This window comes from Plasmodium relictum (assembly GCF_900005765.1).
Source record: "Plasmodium relictum strain SGS1 genome assembly, chromosome: 9".
Taxonomy (NCBI): Eukaryota; Apicomplexa; class Aconoidasida; order Haemosporida; family Plasmodiidae; genus Plasmodium; species Plasmodium relictum.
In genome coordinates, this window is record NC_041687.1 from 646,316 (window position 1) to 664,189 (window position 17,874).

At 18.5% G+C, this 17,874-nt stretch overlaps 5 protein-coding genes across 5 annotated transcripts; 3 read left to right on the forward strand and 2 right to left on the reverse strand.

Annotated features, from left to right (window-relative positions):
• Nucleotides 1-316: 316 nt before the first annotated feature.
• Nucleotides 317-2,316, reverse strand: GPI16 (GPI transamidase component GPI16, putative; the record flags this gene model as incomplete). Its single annotated transcript, XM_028676624.1, has 3 exons — nt 317-417; nt 545-723; nt 1,061-2,316. The coding sequence occupies 3 exons, from the start codon at nt 2,314-2,316 to the stop codon at nt 317-319; spliced, it is 1,536 nt and encodes a 511-aa protein (XP_028533094.1).
• A 357-nt stretch (nt 2,317-2,673) lies between these two features.
• PRELSG_0919000 (cupin-like protein, putative) lies at nt 2,674-5,186 on the reverse strand (the record flags this gene model as incomplete). Its single annotated transcript, XM_028676625.1, has 13 exons — nt 2,674-2,820; nt 2,942-3,075; nt 3,192-3,245; nt 3,360-3,434; nt 3,538-3,665; nt 3,755-3,809; nt 3,908-3,994; nt 4,062-4,124; nt 4,232-4,288; nt 4,373-4,482; nt 4,558-4,842; nt 4,948-5,061; nt 5,161-5,186. 13 exons carry the CDS (start codon nt 5,184-5,186, stop codon nt 2,674-2,676), a joined length of 1,335 nt encoding a protein of 444 aa, XP_028533095.1.
• Nucleotides 5,187-6,268: 1,082 nt separating this feature from the next.
• PRELSG_0919100 (conserved Plasmodium protein, unknown function) lies at nt 6,269-7,318 on the forward strand (the record flags this gene model as incomplete). The annotated part of the gene is made up of 1 exon (XM_028676626.1): nt 6,269-7,318. The coding sequence occupies one exon, from the start codon at nt 6,269-6,271 to the stop codon at nt 7,316-7,318; it is 1,050 nt and encodes a 349-aa protein (XP_028533096.1).
• A 1,044-nt stretch (nt 7,319-8,362) lies between these two features.
• PRELSG_0919200 (conserved Plasmodium protein, unknown function) lies at nt 8,363-11,449 on the forward strand (the record flags this gene model as incomplete). Its single annotated transcript, XM_028676627.1, has 7 exons — nt 8,363-10,313; nt 10,396-10,438; nt 10,516-10,663; nt 10,847-10,941; nt 11,048-11,102; nt 11,191-11,292; nt 11,378-11,449. 7 exons carry the CDS (start codon nt 8,363-8,365, stop codon nt 11,447-11,449), a joined length of 2,466 nt encoding a protein of 821 aa, XP_028533097.1.
• Nucleotides 11,450-12,088: 639 nt separating this feature from the next.
• On the forward strand, nt 12,089-17,521 carry PRELSG_0919300 (conserved Plasmodium protein, unknown function; the record flags this gene model as incomplete). Its single annotated transcript, XM_028676628.1, has 1 exon — nt 12,089-17,521. The coding sequence occupies one exon, from the start codon at nt 12,089-12,091 to the stop codon at nt 17,519-17,521; it is 5,433 nt and encodes a 1,810-aa protein (XP_028533098.1).
• Nucleotides 17,522-17,874: the final 353 nt, after the last annotated feature.

Here is a 17,874-nt window from a genome sequence, read left to right on the forward strand (position 1 = left end):
TAATATTTGAAAAACAGAAATCGTTTCATTAAAAATTTGCTATTATGCAATCAATTTTTTTTATCTTATAACTTTTTTCATAAAAATGTTTTTTAACGAAAATAATAAAATAAATAATTCATTTTACCTCCAGATTTAAGGGAAAATGAATTTATTTTAAAAAAAAAAATAAGTTTTAACAACGAAAAAAAAAAAAAAAGTAATAAATAATTGAATAAAACTAATTAAAAATAAAAGTATAATTAATCATATTTTTTTTAATTTCTTTTATGATTTTTTTTTAGTTATTAAATTTTAAAGCAAATAAAGAAAAAAATTAAATATATCTTGTTTCTTCCTTTGCTGTAAGCTTAAATATAAATCCAAAAAATAACGTGATAACACATGTTGAGATAGCTATAACATTAAAAGGCATACCTAAAAAAGAGGGAAAAAATATAAAAAATAAATATTATTTAACAATGACACAAAAATTGAAATGACATATTTAAAATAAAAATATGAAACACTTATTACAATTTCATGTTTTTTTAATAAAAATTACTTGTGTCAGGTAAAATAGTATCTATTAATACGGAAGAGGTATATTTATACATAAAGTCATCATTTTTATGTAGAATATGATTTCTTTTTTGTTTAAATATTCCACTTCCTAATAATTTACCTCTATCTATATCAAATTCAAATTCAAATGATCTAATTTGTATTTTGACTACTTCAAATCTATAGTTACAAATCATATAAAGATAATGTATAATTAAAAAAAGAAAAGGAAAAAGATGATAAAATAATATTTTATATGTATCAACAATTCGTACGAAAAACATTAATTATAGTCTTCTATGTTGCACTATACTAAATGCATATTTTTATTTTTTACAAATATAATTTATTTTCACAAAAAATGTTAAATTATGATTATTTATGCACTATTCAGTATAAAAAAGTATCTATTTATTATAAAATTATTACTTTCATTTAGAAAAACATTTTGTATAAAATGGACATAATAATTAAAGAGGAATAGTTATATATATAAAAAAAAAAAATTATTATTTACCTTATTATAATTTCACATTGAGGTGGCAAGTTATATTTAAAATTTAGGTAGTAATAGTTTCCATTACTTCGTGAGTTTTTAAGAGTTTCAAAATTACTAAATTTAAGATCAAATTGTTTAATTACATTATACCCAAAATATATAAAATTACAATGTTTTTTCAATTTATTATCTCCATGAGAATATTTTCCTTGAATCATCATAGTATGTAATAATGGTGATAAATAATATGGTAATTTGTCAACAAATAAAAAATTGCTGTTGTGATTTTTATTTAAATTTTGAAATATATATAATAATGAACTCTGTTTCTTTTTTATATCAGTTGATATCATACTGTTAGCTTCCTCTTTAGCCACATTAACATTTATATATTCTTCTATGATATTATATTTTTCATTTTGTAGAATACTATACAAATTTATGTTTTCATATACTAAATCTATCTTACCATATCTTTCTAATACTGTTGTAACCAAATTTTCTTTTTTTTTCTTAACCATGAGTGCAGTTCTATCTATTAAAGGACATTCATTTAAATTATATTTACTATTTATCAAATCTATTATCCTTACATCTCTTTTGTGTTCATGTGTTGTAACATAATCAACATACATAACTAAACAATTTTCAATATCGTCCTTTAGCACAAACCCGATATTGCTAGAAAGCTTTGATATTAAATATGAGGGACTTACAGAATTAAATAACCCTCCAAAATTTTTGCAGGGATAAAGCTTCTTAATTAATGAAAAGTTTTCAGTACAAATGCTTTCATCAGGTAAAAATGCAAAAATTTCATTATCTACTTTAATCAAATCTTTTATTTTCAAAAGGTTAGTTGATACACCTGTAATAGACCAAATATCATTTAATAGTTGTCGTAGAAGGAATAATTCGTCATTTGAAAATTCACTATATTCATTTCCTTTAGAAAATTTATTTTTTTCTTTCTTCTTTAATTCGACTACAAGAGTAAAACCAAAAGGATAGGAATCCAAATATTTATTGTTATAATTATTTCTGTATACACCTCTTTTTATATTAATTTTAAGTGATTTTACATAATCTAATATTTTTAATATATTTAAAGGAAGAAATTCTTTATAATCTTTACCATTAATATTCAATTTTAGTTTAACATGTACCAAATTATTATCTAGAGGTGTTATATTAATACTTTCATCTATTACATAAGAATTTACTAATGAATTAAAAAAAATAATAATATAAATAATATATTTTACACCTTTCATTTGAATTTGCAATTTTCTAAGTGTTATTTTTTTTTTTACAATTTTTATTATTTTAATTTTTTTTTTTAATAAGAAATAATAATTTTTTTTTAGTATTCGTCCTGAATTTTTATATTTAAAAACTTAATTATAAAAAAAAAATAATCTTATAAACTCTAAAAATTTAAAAAAAAAAAAATTCTTGTACCATTATTTTTAATTTATGTGCTATTAGGAATTTATTCATTCGTATCATTAAACACAAATTTAAAAAAAAAAAAAAAAGACTTAAATCAATAATCTTTAAAATATTATTTTTATTTTTTAATGATTTAATTTTTTCTAGTGAAAAAAAAAATTCTTGAAGTTTTAAAAAGATTAATTAAATATGCTTAATCTTTTTTTCGGTAAAAATCTTTTTATTTTTTTCCTTTTTATCTTTTTATACTTTTTTATGTTCCAGTTAATATAATATGATAAAATATCTGATATATCTGAAACATTTTCTTTATTAAAAATTCCAATCTAAAATAGAAATAAAAAAATAAATTTAAATTGAAACTAGAAAAAAAAAAAAATTAAAATAATATTCAAATAAAAAATTTAACAAAGGATAAGTAAAAAATTCTTTTTAATTTTGACGTACCTTTTTATATAAATTTTTATTTCTTTCATTTAGGTATTTGTCTATGTAGGGATGATAAAATCTATTTTGAGCTTCTCCAGAATTATTCATATTTATATAAGGTGGATAATACCAATAATTAAATGCCAAATGATCTAAAAAAAAATTTACATATAATTAATCATATATGAAAAAATATTTATAATTTAAAAATAAAATATAAAAAAATATGTATATAATATATTTTATTTAATATGATAATTTATAATACATTTTTTTCTTGAAAACGATTTAACTTCATGAAACCAACCACATGGTAAATATACTGTTGAAAAATAATTTAAAAAAAAATATATATATTTTATAACATTATATATATATATTATGTTTATTATATTATTTATAATATATTGTGATAATTTTTTCCTTCTTTTTTAACATATATCTCCTTCATTCATGTAAACTTCAATGTATTTTTGCTCTATATCAGTACTATCACTAAATATATCAACTTCTAAAAATTTGAGAAAATGAAAAAAAAAAAAAATTTTTAATGTTATTAATTCACTTAATTATAAAATATACAATAATAAAGAAGAAAAGAAGATTGCTTTAACCATTTTTTCTATCTGCAGTATTAATAATACAAAAATGGTTTGGAATATCATCCCTTTTTTTTCCTTTGCATCTGAATTTAGATTTATATAATTTGTAATTTAAAATATTGTCCTCTAATATATTTAATCTAAATAAAAAAAGGAAATATGTATTTCTAAATAAAGTACTTCATAATTTTCTATTTTAATTTTTTTTTTTATTTATTTTTGTAAATACTTCTTTTCTGCTTTATTTATCGATTTTTCTACTATTTTATTTTCTATAAAATTATCTAAAAAAAAAGTGAGAATACGAATAATTGATAAGAAAAAATTATAATTCATAAATGTTAAGTATTTATATAATCATTGATGGTTTATTTTTTGCTACTTCTTTTGTTTAAATGTTCAGTCATTGTATTAATATCATTGTATACTTTATCTATCTTTTTTTTGTAGACATCTAAACAGTGTGATCCTGAAGTAGAAATTATATGTATATATATATGTTATCTCATTTATTGTTTTCTTATTATAATTATTACCATCACTTCTAATAAACGGAGAATAGGTAATTAATCCGTTGTTATGAATACGATAAATATTTCCTTTTGAAATTTATTTTAAAATATAATAATTAAATAATTGATAGTATAAAAAAATGCTATAAAAAAAAACAAAATATATTTTATGTGAATCAAATAAACGAATTTACCATTTGTTTTTAAATCGTAAGCAAAATATGGACTATATATTCGAAATATTTTTTTCCCTATAAAGAATTATACATATAAAATAAAAAATACTAATTTTTCGACAAAATTAATTAAAAATTAATTTTAATTCATTTTATAACCTTTTAGTAAAACATATATATTATCATGATAATCATGATGCAAAAATGTTTTTAAATTTTTGTCATCATTATTTCCTAACCAAACGTTGTATTGATAAATTTCTAAATTACTAACAATTATATAAAATAAAAACATAAAAATAGCAAAACTTCAAAAAAAAAAAAAAGAAAGAAAATGAAATTACCCCATTATTTCTAATTTCTTTGGAAGAAAATTGATCATTTGGCGAGTAATTGAATTACAAAAATCAGTTGGACCGTATATATTTTCTTTTATATACTGTGTATTTAAATAATAATTGCTGTTTCCTTTTTCTATTAGTGATAAAAATTTATGAAATTTCATTTTTTTTTTCTCTCCTATTCCGAAAGAATTTGATACTTTTTGTTCCAATTCAACATATAAATTTTCTACATTTTCCTTCATAAAATTTATATCTAGATTACACCTCTTGCTAATTATATATTCACTAAAAAAATATAATTTTATAAAAAAATTAATATATATGCGTCAATTAATGAATTGAAGTAATAATTTAAGTAAGAAGAATATATAAAGTAAAAATTCTTCATACCTTCTTAATAAACATGGTTTTCTTTTTAAAATATAATCTAAATAAAATTGTTCTGCACTTATATTTTCATCAATTCTATCAATTTTATTTAATTTTTGTTTATGGAAACAAAACCTAGAGTATTAACAAAGTATTAAATATTTTTAATTTAAATTTTTGTCTAACAAATACTAAAATTTTATTCTTTAAGTATTAAAATCTTATAAAAATTACCCCGTATACTCATTTTTTAAAGGCATTTTTGTAATGTAAAATTCAAGTTAATTTTTGAAATAATAAATTATTCTAAAGAAAAAAATATGCATAAATATTTTATATATACGCATACAGATATAGAAGTTTTAAAAATTAATTTATATTTTTGTTTTACACTATTATGAATTGGTTTCTACATATTATAGAATCACTTAGAAGTATTATTTTCTAAATTTTATATTAAAAAATAATGGAATTCCTTATAAACATATATTTTTATTTTTCTGATTATATTTTTTTTTTTCTTTGTATTGTTCATTAATTTGTGTAATTATTTTAAAAGCTAAAAATAGAAGTTGATAACAATAAAAATTAAAAATATGAAATATTTTTTTCAACAAAATTTCTTATATTATTTTTTCAAAAAAATTCTTATTAATTACAGAAGTATAATATATTACTGAGACTTCTTTTATAGATTATTGCAAATGCTTAATAATAAAAAATATATTTTTTTTTTATATTTAAAAAAAAAAATTAAGATATATTTTTGGTATACTCCAAAGATTGATGCTAAGTTAATTTATAGGTATTTAATGTTTAAGCTATTAAATTAAAATCATCTGATGAAATTTACATTTATTTAAATGATGCAACAAAATTACTTTTTTATTATCTTTTTCTTTTTTTAAATTAAAATCAAGAAAATGATATTTTTTTTTTTTTGTGGCATTTTACCTCTATTATGATTTTATTATATTTTTAATGAAATACGAATGTTATTACGAACAAGTGAAATTATCGAATTTACATTAATATATATATTTTTTTCTCTTCAATTAATAAAATTTGTAGTACAATAATAATACAATATTTATATAATTAGCATTCTTTTTGAGGTTATTTATATGCTTTTGTTAATTGTATTATTTAATATTATACTCTTTAAATAAATTAAATAGGGTCAACATAATATATACTATAAAAACAAAAAACTTTGGCTTAGTTAACTACCTTTTAATAGTTTTTTTTAAATATATTTCTAAAAGAATTATTTTTTATTGATAATAAATTTTATTTATATGCTGCGTATTCATATAAATACTGAACAAGCAAGGTGAAAGAAATGATTGGCACGCTTGAATTTATATTTATAGTTATTATTTCTTTATTTTTTATAAAAATATATAAATATTTTTATAAAAAGAAATATGAGAAAGATAATTTCCCATCTAAAAAATTTGAGATAACTTGTTTGTCCTCAAATTTAAAAGTTGATATTATATGTGATATAACAAATAACTTTGGAAAATATTATGCTAAAGAAGCTATAAAAAAAAAAAATATAGTATGTATAATTCCTGTACATAAAACCCACAATAAAAAATATGAAAATGTTGATAATTTTAATGAGTTTATGGCTGAGTTTTTTAAATTTCTAGATATAAAAAATGGAAAACTAATACTAGCAAGTGAAAATAATTGTTTGTATGATTATTTACAGATTTCCCCAGAGGATGATGATGATGATATTTTATTAGCCTCATGTATTATTAATAAAAACATATCAATAATTGTTTGTGTTATTAATTATGATAAAGAGATTGAAAATCAACTTGATTATTATTTAAAGAATAAAAAAAATAATATTTGTGCATTTATAAATAATTTATTTTTAAAAAATATAAATGACTTAAGAGATGAAAATGTAGAGTTAAGAGGAAAAAAATGTCCGTTAATTTCTAATAGAGAATTCAGTGATCTTTTAGAATTATTTGATTTCATGAATGTTAAAAAAGACTACTTACTTGATTTTTATTCAATTATGCTAATAAATATGAAAAACTTTTCCTATTTTTACAAACATTTAGGAAATTTAAGCTCAGGAACATTTTTAAATGCACATATATACGACAATTTTATATATTCAAATATATATAATTCCTTAATGGATATATATCATAATTTAATTTGTGAAAAAGTAAAAAAAGATAAAAAGAAAATTTATGTTAAAAAATTTTATGCATTTTATTGTCTAAAGTATGATTATAAGAAAATGGTAAAATTTGCTTCGATGAAATTAAAAAATAATTTATTCTTGTTTTATTTCTATAATATTTACTACTATATTTACTACCAATTAGTCCTGCATTTTTCAAAAAAAAATTATTTATAATATTTTTATCTTTCTAAAATGTTATTTTATTTTGTTTTTGTGAATTATTTTTCTATGAAAAGATAAGTTTTTATACTAAATAGAATAAAAAAAAAAAAAATAAATAAAATATATTTTATCTATTTCTGTTTAATATTGTTTTTTTCTTTTTTATATTAAGAGAATCAATTCATTTATTTGAAGTAGAACAAAATATTATTACATTTTTTGTATAAATTAGATTTATATTATTATATTTTTTATGTATGAAGTATATTTTAAATGCATATGATTTTATGTTTTAGTTATTAATCCATTTTCTAATGGATATATAATTATGATATTTGTGTAGCATTAAAATCATAAAATATTTAATGACAGTTTATTGATTATTTAAAATATAATAAAATTGTATTAACACTTTTTAATTAAAATCCTCTTATATCTAAAAATGAGGCAAATTTAAAAAAAAATTAAAAAAAAAAAAATTAAGCAAAAAAATTAAGATTTTGTTATTAAAAAAAAAAAAAAAAAACATTTATACACATAATACAAAATGCAATTTCAGTGATTTTTTGTTTATTTAAAAACTCTTGAAGGAATTAAAATTAGTTTTTATATTTTTATTGATATATATTTTTATATTAAATAAAATTGTAATTTGCATTATGAAAATTTATTATATGTTAATAATAATTTAAAATTTTAAAAAATTTTCATGTTTTTAAAACTTTAAGTAATACTGCTATTTTTCATACGAATTATTGCAATTTGTGATATAATTATTCAGAAATTTTCTAAGAAAAAAAAAATTCAATTAAAGCATAGTTAAATAAAACAATAAGATGATTTACCTTTTTTTATTACAGATTTATTTTAGTTTTAACATGATTTGAGAATTATAATCAAGAAAAAAAAAAGGAAAGAAAATTTTTTTTAATACAATTATCATAAAAAATTCAGACTAATTTTCCTTGAAAATAAATCAATTTTTTTTTTTTTTTTGGTATAGATTTATAGTTATTTATATGTATAAAATATTAAATAATATATTTTTATTTAAAAATGGAGAATATTAAAAATATAGAAAATGTTTTACAAACTACACATGTTAAAGATTTTGAAAAAAATAAGGAAAAAAAAATAAATGAAGAAGAAATTCCTAATGAAGCACAAAACGAAGAACAATTGAATATAAATATATCTAATAATAATATGCAGAATGAAGAAAAAAATTTGATACCTCATAATATTCCTATTAAAGAATATAAAGTAGAAATTGATACAAATGAAGAAATGAATATTTTAAATAAGAATGAGTCAGTATCTAATAATGAAAAAGAAAATAATTTAAAAGAATCAACTGCTCAGATAACAATAAATAATAAAATTAATAAGAATGAAATAAATATAACATCAGTTAAAAATAAAGATGAAAAAAGTAATAATATAATAAGAAGTAATAAAAGGAAAATTGATGATGAAACCAAAGAATCAATTTCCAAAAAATTAAAAATTGAGAGTATTGAACATGATTGTGAATTAAGTTTACCAAATAAAATAAATAATAGTATTTTTAATAGTGAAAGTAATATAAGGTCATATATAAAGAAAATAAAAAATAATTTCCATATATATTGGAAAGAGTGTGAATGCCAATTAAAAGAACTAGAAAATTGTTTTGTAGAGAATGAAAAACTAATTAAGGAAATTGTTTGTGAAAATAACAATGCAATAAATAACAAATATATAGGTAATGAAATGGAAGAACATATGAAAAGAAAAATAGAAAAAAAAAGAAAAATATTAAATAATATTATGAACATAAGATTGAATTACAGAATCATTGAGATGTATTTATTTACTATGAGGCAATTCTCTTATTCATTAAAAGAAATTAATGATTATGTTTCTCTTATTTTAGATGAAAATAAAATAACAAAAAGTAACTATGAAATGATAATTGGAAATTTATTGAAATTCAAAGCAAAAAATTATGAAGATATAAAAAATACTATAGAAAAAAAAATGCTATCTATGGATAAATTTTCTAAAAACAAAAATGAAAGTATATATTCAAGAGATGATTTTTCTCATTTACAAACTTTAAAATGCTTACAACATGAAATATCCGAGCGTGTTGATGCGAAAACTGATTTACGATTATTAATGATAAAGAAGAGAGAATATTCTGAAAAATTTATGAAAGAGAACCAAAGAAAAATTATTTCATTTAATAAATTATCATCATTTAAACAAGGTATTAAATGTATTATTGATAAATACAGTACATTGAATTTAGAACTTTCAAAATATTTATCAACTTTTTATTATAAAATTTTTAATCATCAAATTGAGTTGAGTGTCAACAATATTTCAATTTTAAATAATAAAAAACCATTTAATTTTTTTTTTGTTTTTAAAGAGCAAAGTAATACTAACGATGTTTTTAATTACATGAAATATGATACTATTACAAAAATTAGAAAAAATAATGGAAATTCCCCTAATTGTAAGGAAGTTCACAATGAATATATAGCTCTAAACTTTCATACAAAAGATAATTTTGATATTTCCATTTTACCTGATTTAAAATATCTTAGTTATTTAAATGTAGAAATAGAAATATCTTATTTATACAGTAGTGATTGCTTAGTTGCAAAAACAAATTCTATTGAATTCATAGGGTTGCATAATGGACGTAAATTATTATCCGATATATATAGCAATCAAGATCATTTTCTTTTATTTTCAAAAGATATAAATGATTTTCAAAATTTTAAATATGGTTTTCCTTTTTTATGGCTGAATGCAATGGCAGAAAGATCGTATACATTGGATACAGAACATGAAATATGTCAAAAAGATGAATCAAATAAAAAAAGTGAAAATAACAATACTATAGAAAATTTTCAGAATGACAATTTTGATAAGAAAAAATTATCAGATATATATAATTGGCATTTAAATAGAACTTTAGATATATCTGTGCTTTTCTCAAAAATATTTACAAGAAGTAAAGAAAAAAGAAAAAATATATATATAAATAAATAAAAATAATAATCATACTTTGCTTTTTTTTTTTTTTAATTTATTAGTACTATTTAGAATATGGGATATTTGGCAAATTCGTCATTACAAGTAAAATTTAATTAATCTTTTGAAAAATTAGAAAATATGTTTTTATTGATGTCATTATACTTATTTTTTGTGTATAGATATTACCCAAATGTTTTTCCTCCTTTTTCTTGTGAAAAACATCTTGAAGCTTTAAAAAAAATTCAATCAGTTTCATTACAGCAAATATCTTATTTTGATATTATAACTGAAGAATCCTATTTAAAAGAGGAAAATGAACATACTGATGTAACTATTTTTTTATAATGCTGTTTATAATTATATTTATTTTAATTAATTTTATTTTAGTATTTCATTTTTATACATTTATGGAAAATTTTCTTTATTTCTATTATTTTGTATTTTTATAATTTTTCTCTTTTTGCTCATATATGCATAGTTTTACTTTGTTTAATTGTTATTTTTATATAGGAATGCAGCAAAGATAATATATATGCCTGTTGTTTTATTCAATTATATGAATCCTGCTTAGTAAAAGCATTTATCAGTATTCCCTTCAACGGAAAGTAAAATTATATTTTGGAAAATACAAAAAGGAAATAGTTTTCCTGTAAATTAATATAAATAAAAATTAATTGATACATATACATATACATGTTTTTTCTTTTATAGGGAACCTTATTTTAGTGTATTTTTAACAAAAAAAAAATATTCAAGAAGGTTAAAGGTAATAATTTAAAGGAAACTTAAAATATTTATATACCTTTTCTATACATAACTATAATTTTTTTTTTGTTTCTTTTTTTTTATTCAAGAAATTGCAAGATTATTTAAACACAACAGTTGTAAATAAACATTCTAGAATTGAAGATACACAAAGACAAATTATATTAACTCTGCAACTAGCAAAATTAAGGGTTTGATATAAATTCCTTATATAAAATTATTTTAAATTTTTTTTAATGTTATTCTTAATTTATCTCCACTTCATTGTTTTTATAGGAAGGAGCACATAAATACTTTAAATCGTTTAGTAAAAATTCAACACTTACATTTGATGAAGACATAAGTTAATGATATACGTACACTTCTTTTTTGTACTTTAAAGAATTTGATATAAAAATTTTAAAAGAAAGGTAAGCTTGAATATTTGTTCTTTTAAATTATGAGCTTGTCTTCAATTATTAATTTTTTTATTTTTATATATATATTAGTTTTTTTTTTTTTAAATACTTATACATTTTTTGTAATTTATTTTTGTAAGTCTAATTAAAATTATTTATTTCATTTTTTTTTTTTAAATTTTTCAAATTCAAAATAATTAAAATACATTATATTTGTAAAAAAATATTTGTGCAAAAAAAAAAAAAAAAAAAAATTTTGAAAAAAAGTTCAGAACACTTAATTTAAACAATTTAATTTTTTTTTTAATATTTTTTAATTATGTTCTCTTAAAGCTCAAAATTTAAAGGGAGATAAAAAAATTGAACATTATGAATCTTTAAAGATAATAAGCATTGATTTAACTTTTTTTTTTTTTTTTTTCTAATTATATCAAAGTGAAATAATATAAACAATAAAAATTAATATCAAAAAAAGATATAATAAAAAATAAAATAAAATAATGCATAATAAAGATTTTGCAATAATTCATAGCAATATATATATATATATGTTAGTTTATCAAAAATTTATTTCAATAAAAAAAAAAAAATGCAAAATTTTGTCGACTTGGATCACATAAGAACTAGTAATGTAACTTCGGAAAATCACCATAAAATATTGAAAAATGTTGAAGAAGTTAGTGAAAATAATAATAATAATAATAAAAATGATCAAAATTGTTTAATAAGTGAAAATATGCATAATAATATATCTTATGTATGTAATAATAATATTGATGACAAACATACACTAAAGCATTTAAAAACAAAGGATATTACTGATCAGAATTTTCTTATTCATTCAGATAATTACTTAAGAAATAATGAACATTCTAAGGAAATTTTTAAAAATGATGAATCAAACACAAAAAATTTAGAAGAAGCTGTTAATAGAAGAAGAAAAATTAGAGAAATGATATCAGCATATAATTCGTTAAATTTATCTAGTTGTAATTTAGATAACATAGATATTCAAAAAAAAATATCATTACATCATTTTGATTACAATAATGATGAAGATGATAAATGCGAAAGTTTTGTTAAAAAAAATATACCAGAAGAAAACTATACGGATAAGTTTCATAAAAACCAAAATAAGAAGGAAAATAATTATAATTATGATTCAAGTATCACATATAAAAATAATGATATATCATCATGTAATAATTATTCCTATTACTGTAATAACGATAATATAAAATCTAGGATAAATGAAAATATACTAGATAAGTCATTTATTAATGATGATGATGAAATGGATGATTATAAGACATTTTTAACACTTGATAGTAATCAAACCATCTTTAAGAAAAAACCTCTTAAGCTTCCGGATATTTCATTTCTTAATAATAGCAGTAGGAATTATAATACTATGCATAATGATGATAATGATAATGATATTCTAAGGAAAAAAATAATTTATGAAAAATTAGATTTATCATCATTCTGTTATGATGATAATAAAAACATAAATTTTCTTTCTCAATGCAATGGTGAAAATTCTACATTACAAAAGAGAACAGGTATAAATGAATTTAATAAAGTTTGTGTAGATAACAATATTAGTTTTTATGAATTAAAAAAGGAAAGTAAAAACAACATAGTTAAGAATTACATAAAAATCAATAAAGTAGAAAATTCAAATATAGAACAGCTAATTAATAATAATTTAAGTCATTCTAATAATTATGTAGATAAAAAAATTAAAAGTTATGAACAAAAACATTTGAAAGAAAATAGTTATGCAAATAGATTATCATCCAAGAATGATTTAGATAATGCCTATTTTAAATATTACAATTTACATAGTAGTAGAAAACCAAACGATAAGAATAATAATTTACATAGTAGTACAGTAAAAACCAAGAAGGAACAAAATATAAATTTCATAAATAAAATTAGTAATGCAAGTATTGTTTATTCATCTGAACTTAAATATAGTAATTTACCTGAAAATATAAGTAAAAAAAATTACAAAAATTACAATAATAGTAAGTATGAAAATATAGATAATGAACATCTAAATGATAAAGTAAAATTTTCTCTTGAAGAAAAAACGTATTTGAATTCTTCATATATTAAAAATATAGAAAAATTTAAAGAATTATTAATTAATGCAACAAAGGATAATTTAAATGAGTATGTAAAATGCTTACAAAATATTAATAATAAGAAGTTAAGAAATTATAAGCATTATGTTAAACAAGTAAATAATTATAGCATAAGTCAATATTTAAATACTACTTTTAGGGCATCTGTTCCTCAAAAAAATATTAGAGAATTAATGTTAAATAACTCAGATACATTTTCTTCTATACAAAAATGCTTAAATGAAAGTGATGATTTAAGCACAACAACACATAGTGACAATAGTAGCATTAGTAATTTTACATATAAAAGTTTAATAAATAGTAATAATAACAATAATAATCTTAGTTTGAAAATTTATAAAAGAAAAAAAAAATATCATTTAAGGAACACTAGTACATTATCAACCACTTCTACTAATGAAATTAATTCTTGTTCTGAAAAAATAAAAAATGAAATAAGCTTTAGTTTAGCTAATAAAAATAGACAAAAAAAGTATGATAAAAGTAGTTATAGTTTTAGTAATGTTAATCCAAAATTAGAAAATGTTATTAATAAAAATAATTTTCCTAATATTAAAGAAAATGATTTTTATAATTTAAAAAGATTAGATAATTTAAATGTAAAAAACGTAAAAAAAGAGCAGAATTTAGATATAAATGATAGTTTAAAAAGTAATTATATTAAGCGAATTTTAAAAAAAAAAAATTTGTATGAACCTTTAGAAAATTATATTGTTGAAAAAAAAATTTGTAATTCTGATTATGCAAACAATTATAAAAATTATGATAAAGATAATTTTAAAGAAAATGAGTATATATGTTCTTTAAAAAAAAAAAAAAAAAAAAAAAGAAATATAAACAACAATATTAATTATATACATAGTTCCAAAAATAAAAATAAAAATAAAAATTATTTTCCTTTTAATACAGATTCTGAAGATTATAATAAGAAGTTAAATAGTTCATCTGTTTCTTTGTTACGAAGTAATTCATGTGAAAATAATTACAAAAAATTATTATCTAATGACGAATTAAATAAATCAAATAATCAAACAAATAATACTACAAATAATAAAAATATCTTATATATTAAAGATGGTGATAATAATATCAAATATGAAGACAACAACTACCATGAGGTAGACAAATTCCCAAGACAATCATTATTTAATTGTACAAATAATTTTCTAAGCAAAAATGTATTATCTAATATAAACCAAGATAATGTAAATGAGGAAAATATGTATGAATTAGGACAAATTAGAAAAAATGAAGATACTAATGGAAATAATAGTTGTGAAAGCAATAGAAGTAATATGAACAATGAAGATTTTAGTTATATAAATTTTTTAAAGAATAGGAATTTTATTAATATTCATGATAATGCTTCAAAAAATGGAAAAATGGAAAATAATAATGTAATATATCTACAAAATGATACATGTGAAAGTAATATTAATAATGATCTTTTGAATAAAAAAAAAAGTTTATGTTTAAGTAAAAAAAATTCAGAAGATTTTCCGATGTATGATAAAAAATTAATAAAAATTGATTCTTTAACTAAAGAACGTAATAAAATTTCTTACAAAGATTCTAGCTTAATTAGAAATAACAATTTATTTTATTTTAATAATGTAGATGATAAAAATGAAATAAATAGTATAGAAAAAAAAAATGAAAATATTTTATTGAATAATATAAAAAGAGAAAATTTCGATAATTCTATATTTATAAATAAAAAAGAGAAAGATAGTGTAAGCATTGATGTTTTAAATTTTAATTTTCAAAGTAGTCCAAATAATAATGTAAATTTGAATAAAAATAATTTTGAAATTCCAAATAATATTCAAGAATACAACTGCCAATATCCTGAACACGCAAATAAAAGTGAAGGAAGAGATATTGGAGAAATTATTAGAAATAATAAAACGAGAATAGAAAATTTATATGATAATGAACCAAGTCAAAGCGATTACTATTTAAGTGAAAATACAAGTGAATGCAAATATAATATAAACGAAAATATAGAAGATAACAAAAACTCTCGCCCTTTTTTAAATAAATATGATTATTTTTATAAATCCTTAAAAGAAAACTCTTATTCCTTTAATTCATATAAGGAAGATATTGAAAATAAAAGTGTTATCGGATGTTCACTTGATAGTTTTAATGAGGAATTTGATAATCCAATTTCGGCACCTACACCAGCTGCATCCAGTTTTTCTAATATAAGTTTAAACTCATCTTATAATAAAAATTTTAACAAATTGAACGTATTTAACTTGAAAAATAACCAAAATAATAATGTATGTGAAATACATAATCATTTGAATGATCAAAAATATTATATGAACATTGATGAATTAAAAAAAGGTAACTTTTATAATAATAATAATAGTAAAAGTAATTATGATAAAAGTAGTACTGGTAATAAAAATTTCAATAATAGTAAGGAAAAAAACATAAATTTAAATTTAGTAAGCGATAAAAATAAGCATAATATTTATGAAAATCATAGGCATACAATAAATACTAATAAAGGAGAAAATTCTTATTCTGTTAATCATTTTCTTAATAAAAAATATGAAATGTCAAATGCTTCTACTAATTTTTTAAAAAATAACATAAATAATACAGAAAATAATTTTGATTTTATAAATAATAAAAAATATAATGACAATTCACAAATATTGATAGATAAAAAATATACTAATTTCACTAACGTTTTTAAAGACAATATAAACAAAAAAAATATTTCTGATACATTTAGTGAAAGTACTGTAAATAATAGAAAAAGTTTAAATAGTATTATAACCAATAATATAAACAATTTGGATAAAAATTTGATTCATAACAATGAAAATATTATTATTCAAAAACCGTTATATAAAGAGATATACAACAATTATACTTTTAGTAAAAAAAATAATTCACCTGAAACGTTAACAAATAATTTAATAAATTTAACAGAACCCAATTGGAATTACAAGAAAACAAATAAAAATAGTGTCAATAAAATAGTAAATACTTTAGAAATAAAAGACATAAAGATAAACACAAAACAAGGAATATTTGAAATAACATCTGTTGGAGAAGTAATTTTTACATTTTTAGGAAGATCAGAAATCAAAAGATATAAAAATGTAAAAAAAAAAAACATGAATATAGACATATCAAAACCAAGAAAGTTATTATTTATAATTGAAATAGATGGAATAAATATCAAAATAAAAGATGTGTTAATGAATGAAGTTCTAGACTACTATAATATATTTGAGGAAGAATTACCAAAAACACACAATGCAAGGTATGAATATGCATACAATGTAGTTGAAACGTTAAAAAAGCATACACCTAAAGTATCTTTAACAAAAAAATGGTTTGGTACATATCATTTAATGAGCAATGGAAGCACTCCTGATTTTATTGCAATATTGAATAACAATATGTTTATTGAAAAAGTTGAAATTAAAAATAATCATGTAACATTTATTTTAAAAGATAGAACTAGTATAACCATACATAATGATGATTTGAATGAAATAACCACAAACTTTACTAAAAAAACAATAGAGGAAAAAGAAAAAAGTGTAAATGATAGTAAAGGAAGTTATAATTTTTTAAAGGAAATGAAAGGAGATAATGAAGATATAAAAATTATTTTGATGAATTTACAAAAATTGTTAAAAAAGACAGGGGTGTCAATTGATATAATTATTCAAAATTGGTGTAATACTTTACATGCCTATTCACATTGTCTTAGTTTATTAACAAAAGGAAATGCAGAATATACATTGAAACTAAAAAAAGCATTAGCAGATATGACAGAAAAAACAGAAATCCATAGAAGGAACATCTATTTTTCTATTTTCCCAATAATAATAGAAGAATAAAAGAGAACTATATTATATAATTATTTTTGTTCTTTTTTTTTTATAATACTTTAGTATATATATGTTTTTCCATATGATTAAAATTTTTTTTTCTTTTTCTTATATTTTTTTAAGTTATAAAATATATTTGTCTTAATGTTTATATATATGAATCATTTGTCCTTTTAAAAATTTTTTAAATATTAAAAACATTAAAAAAAAAATTATAATACTATAGTAAATTATATGAAATTCTATGTACTTTAATTTTTCTTTTATATTGTTTTAGTCCATTATTTTTATGAAAATTTTTTTTTTATATGAACATTATAAAGATGCATATTTAAGTAATGATTTATAAATTTTTTTTTTTT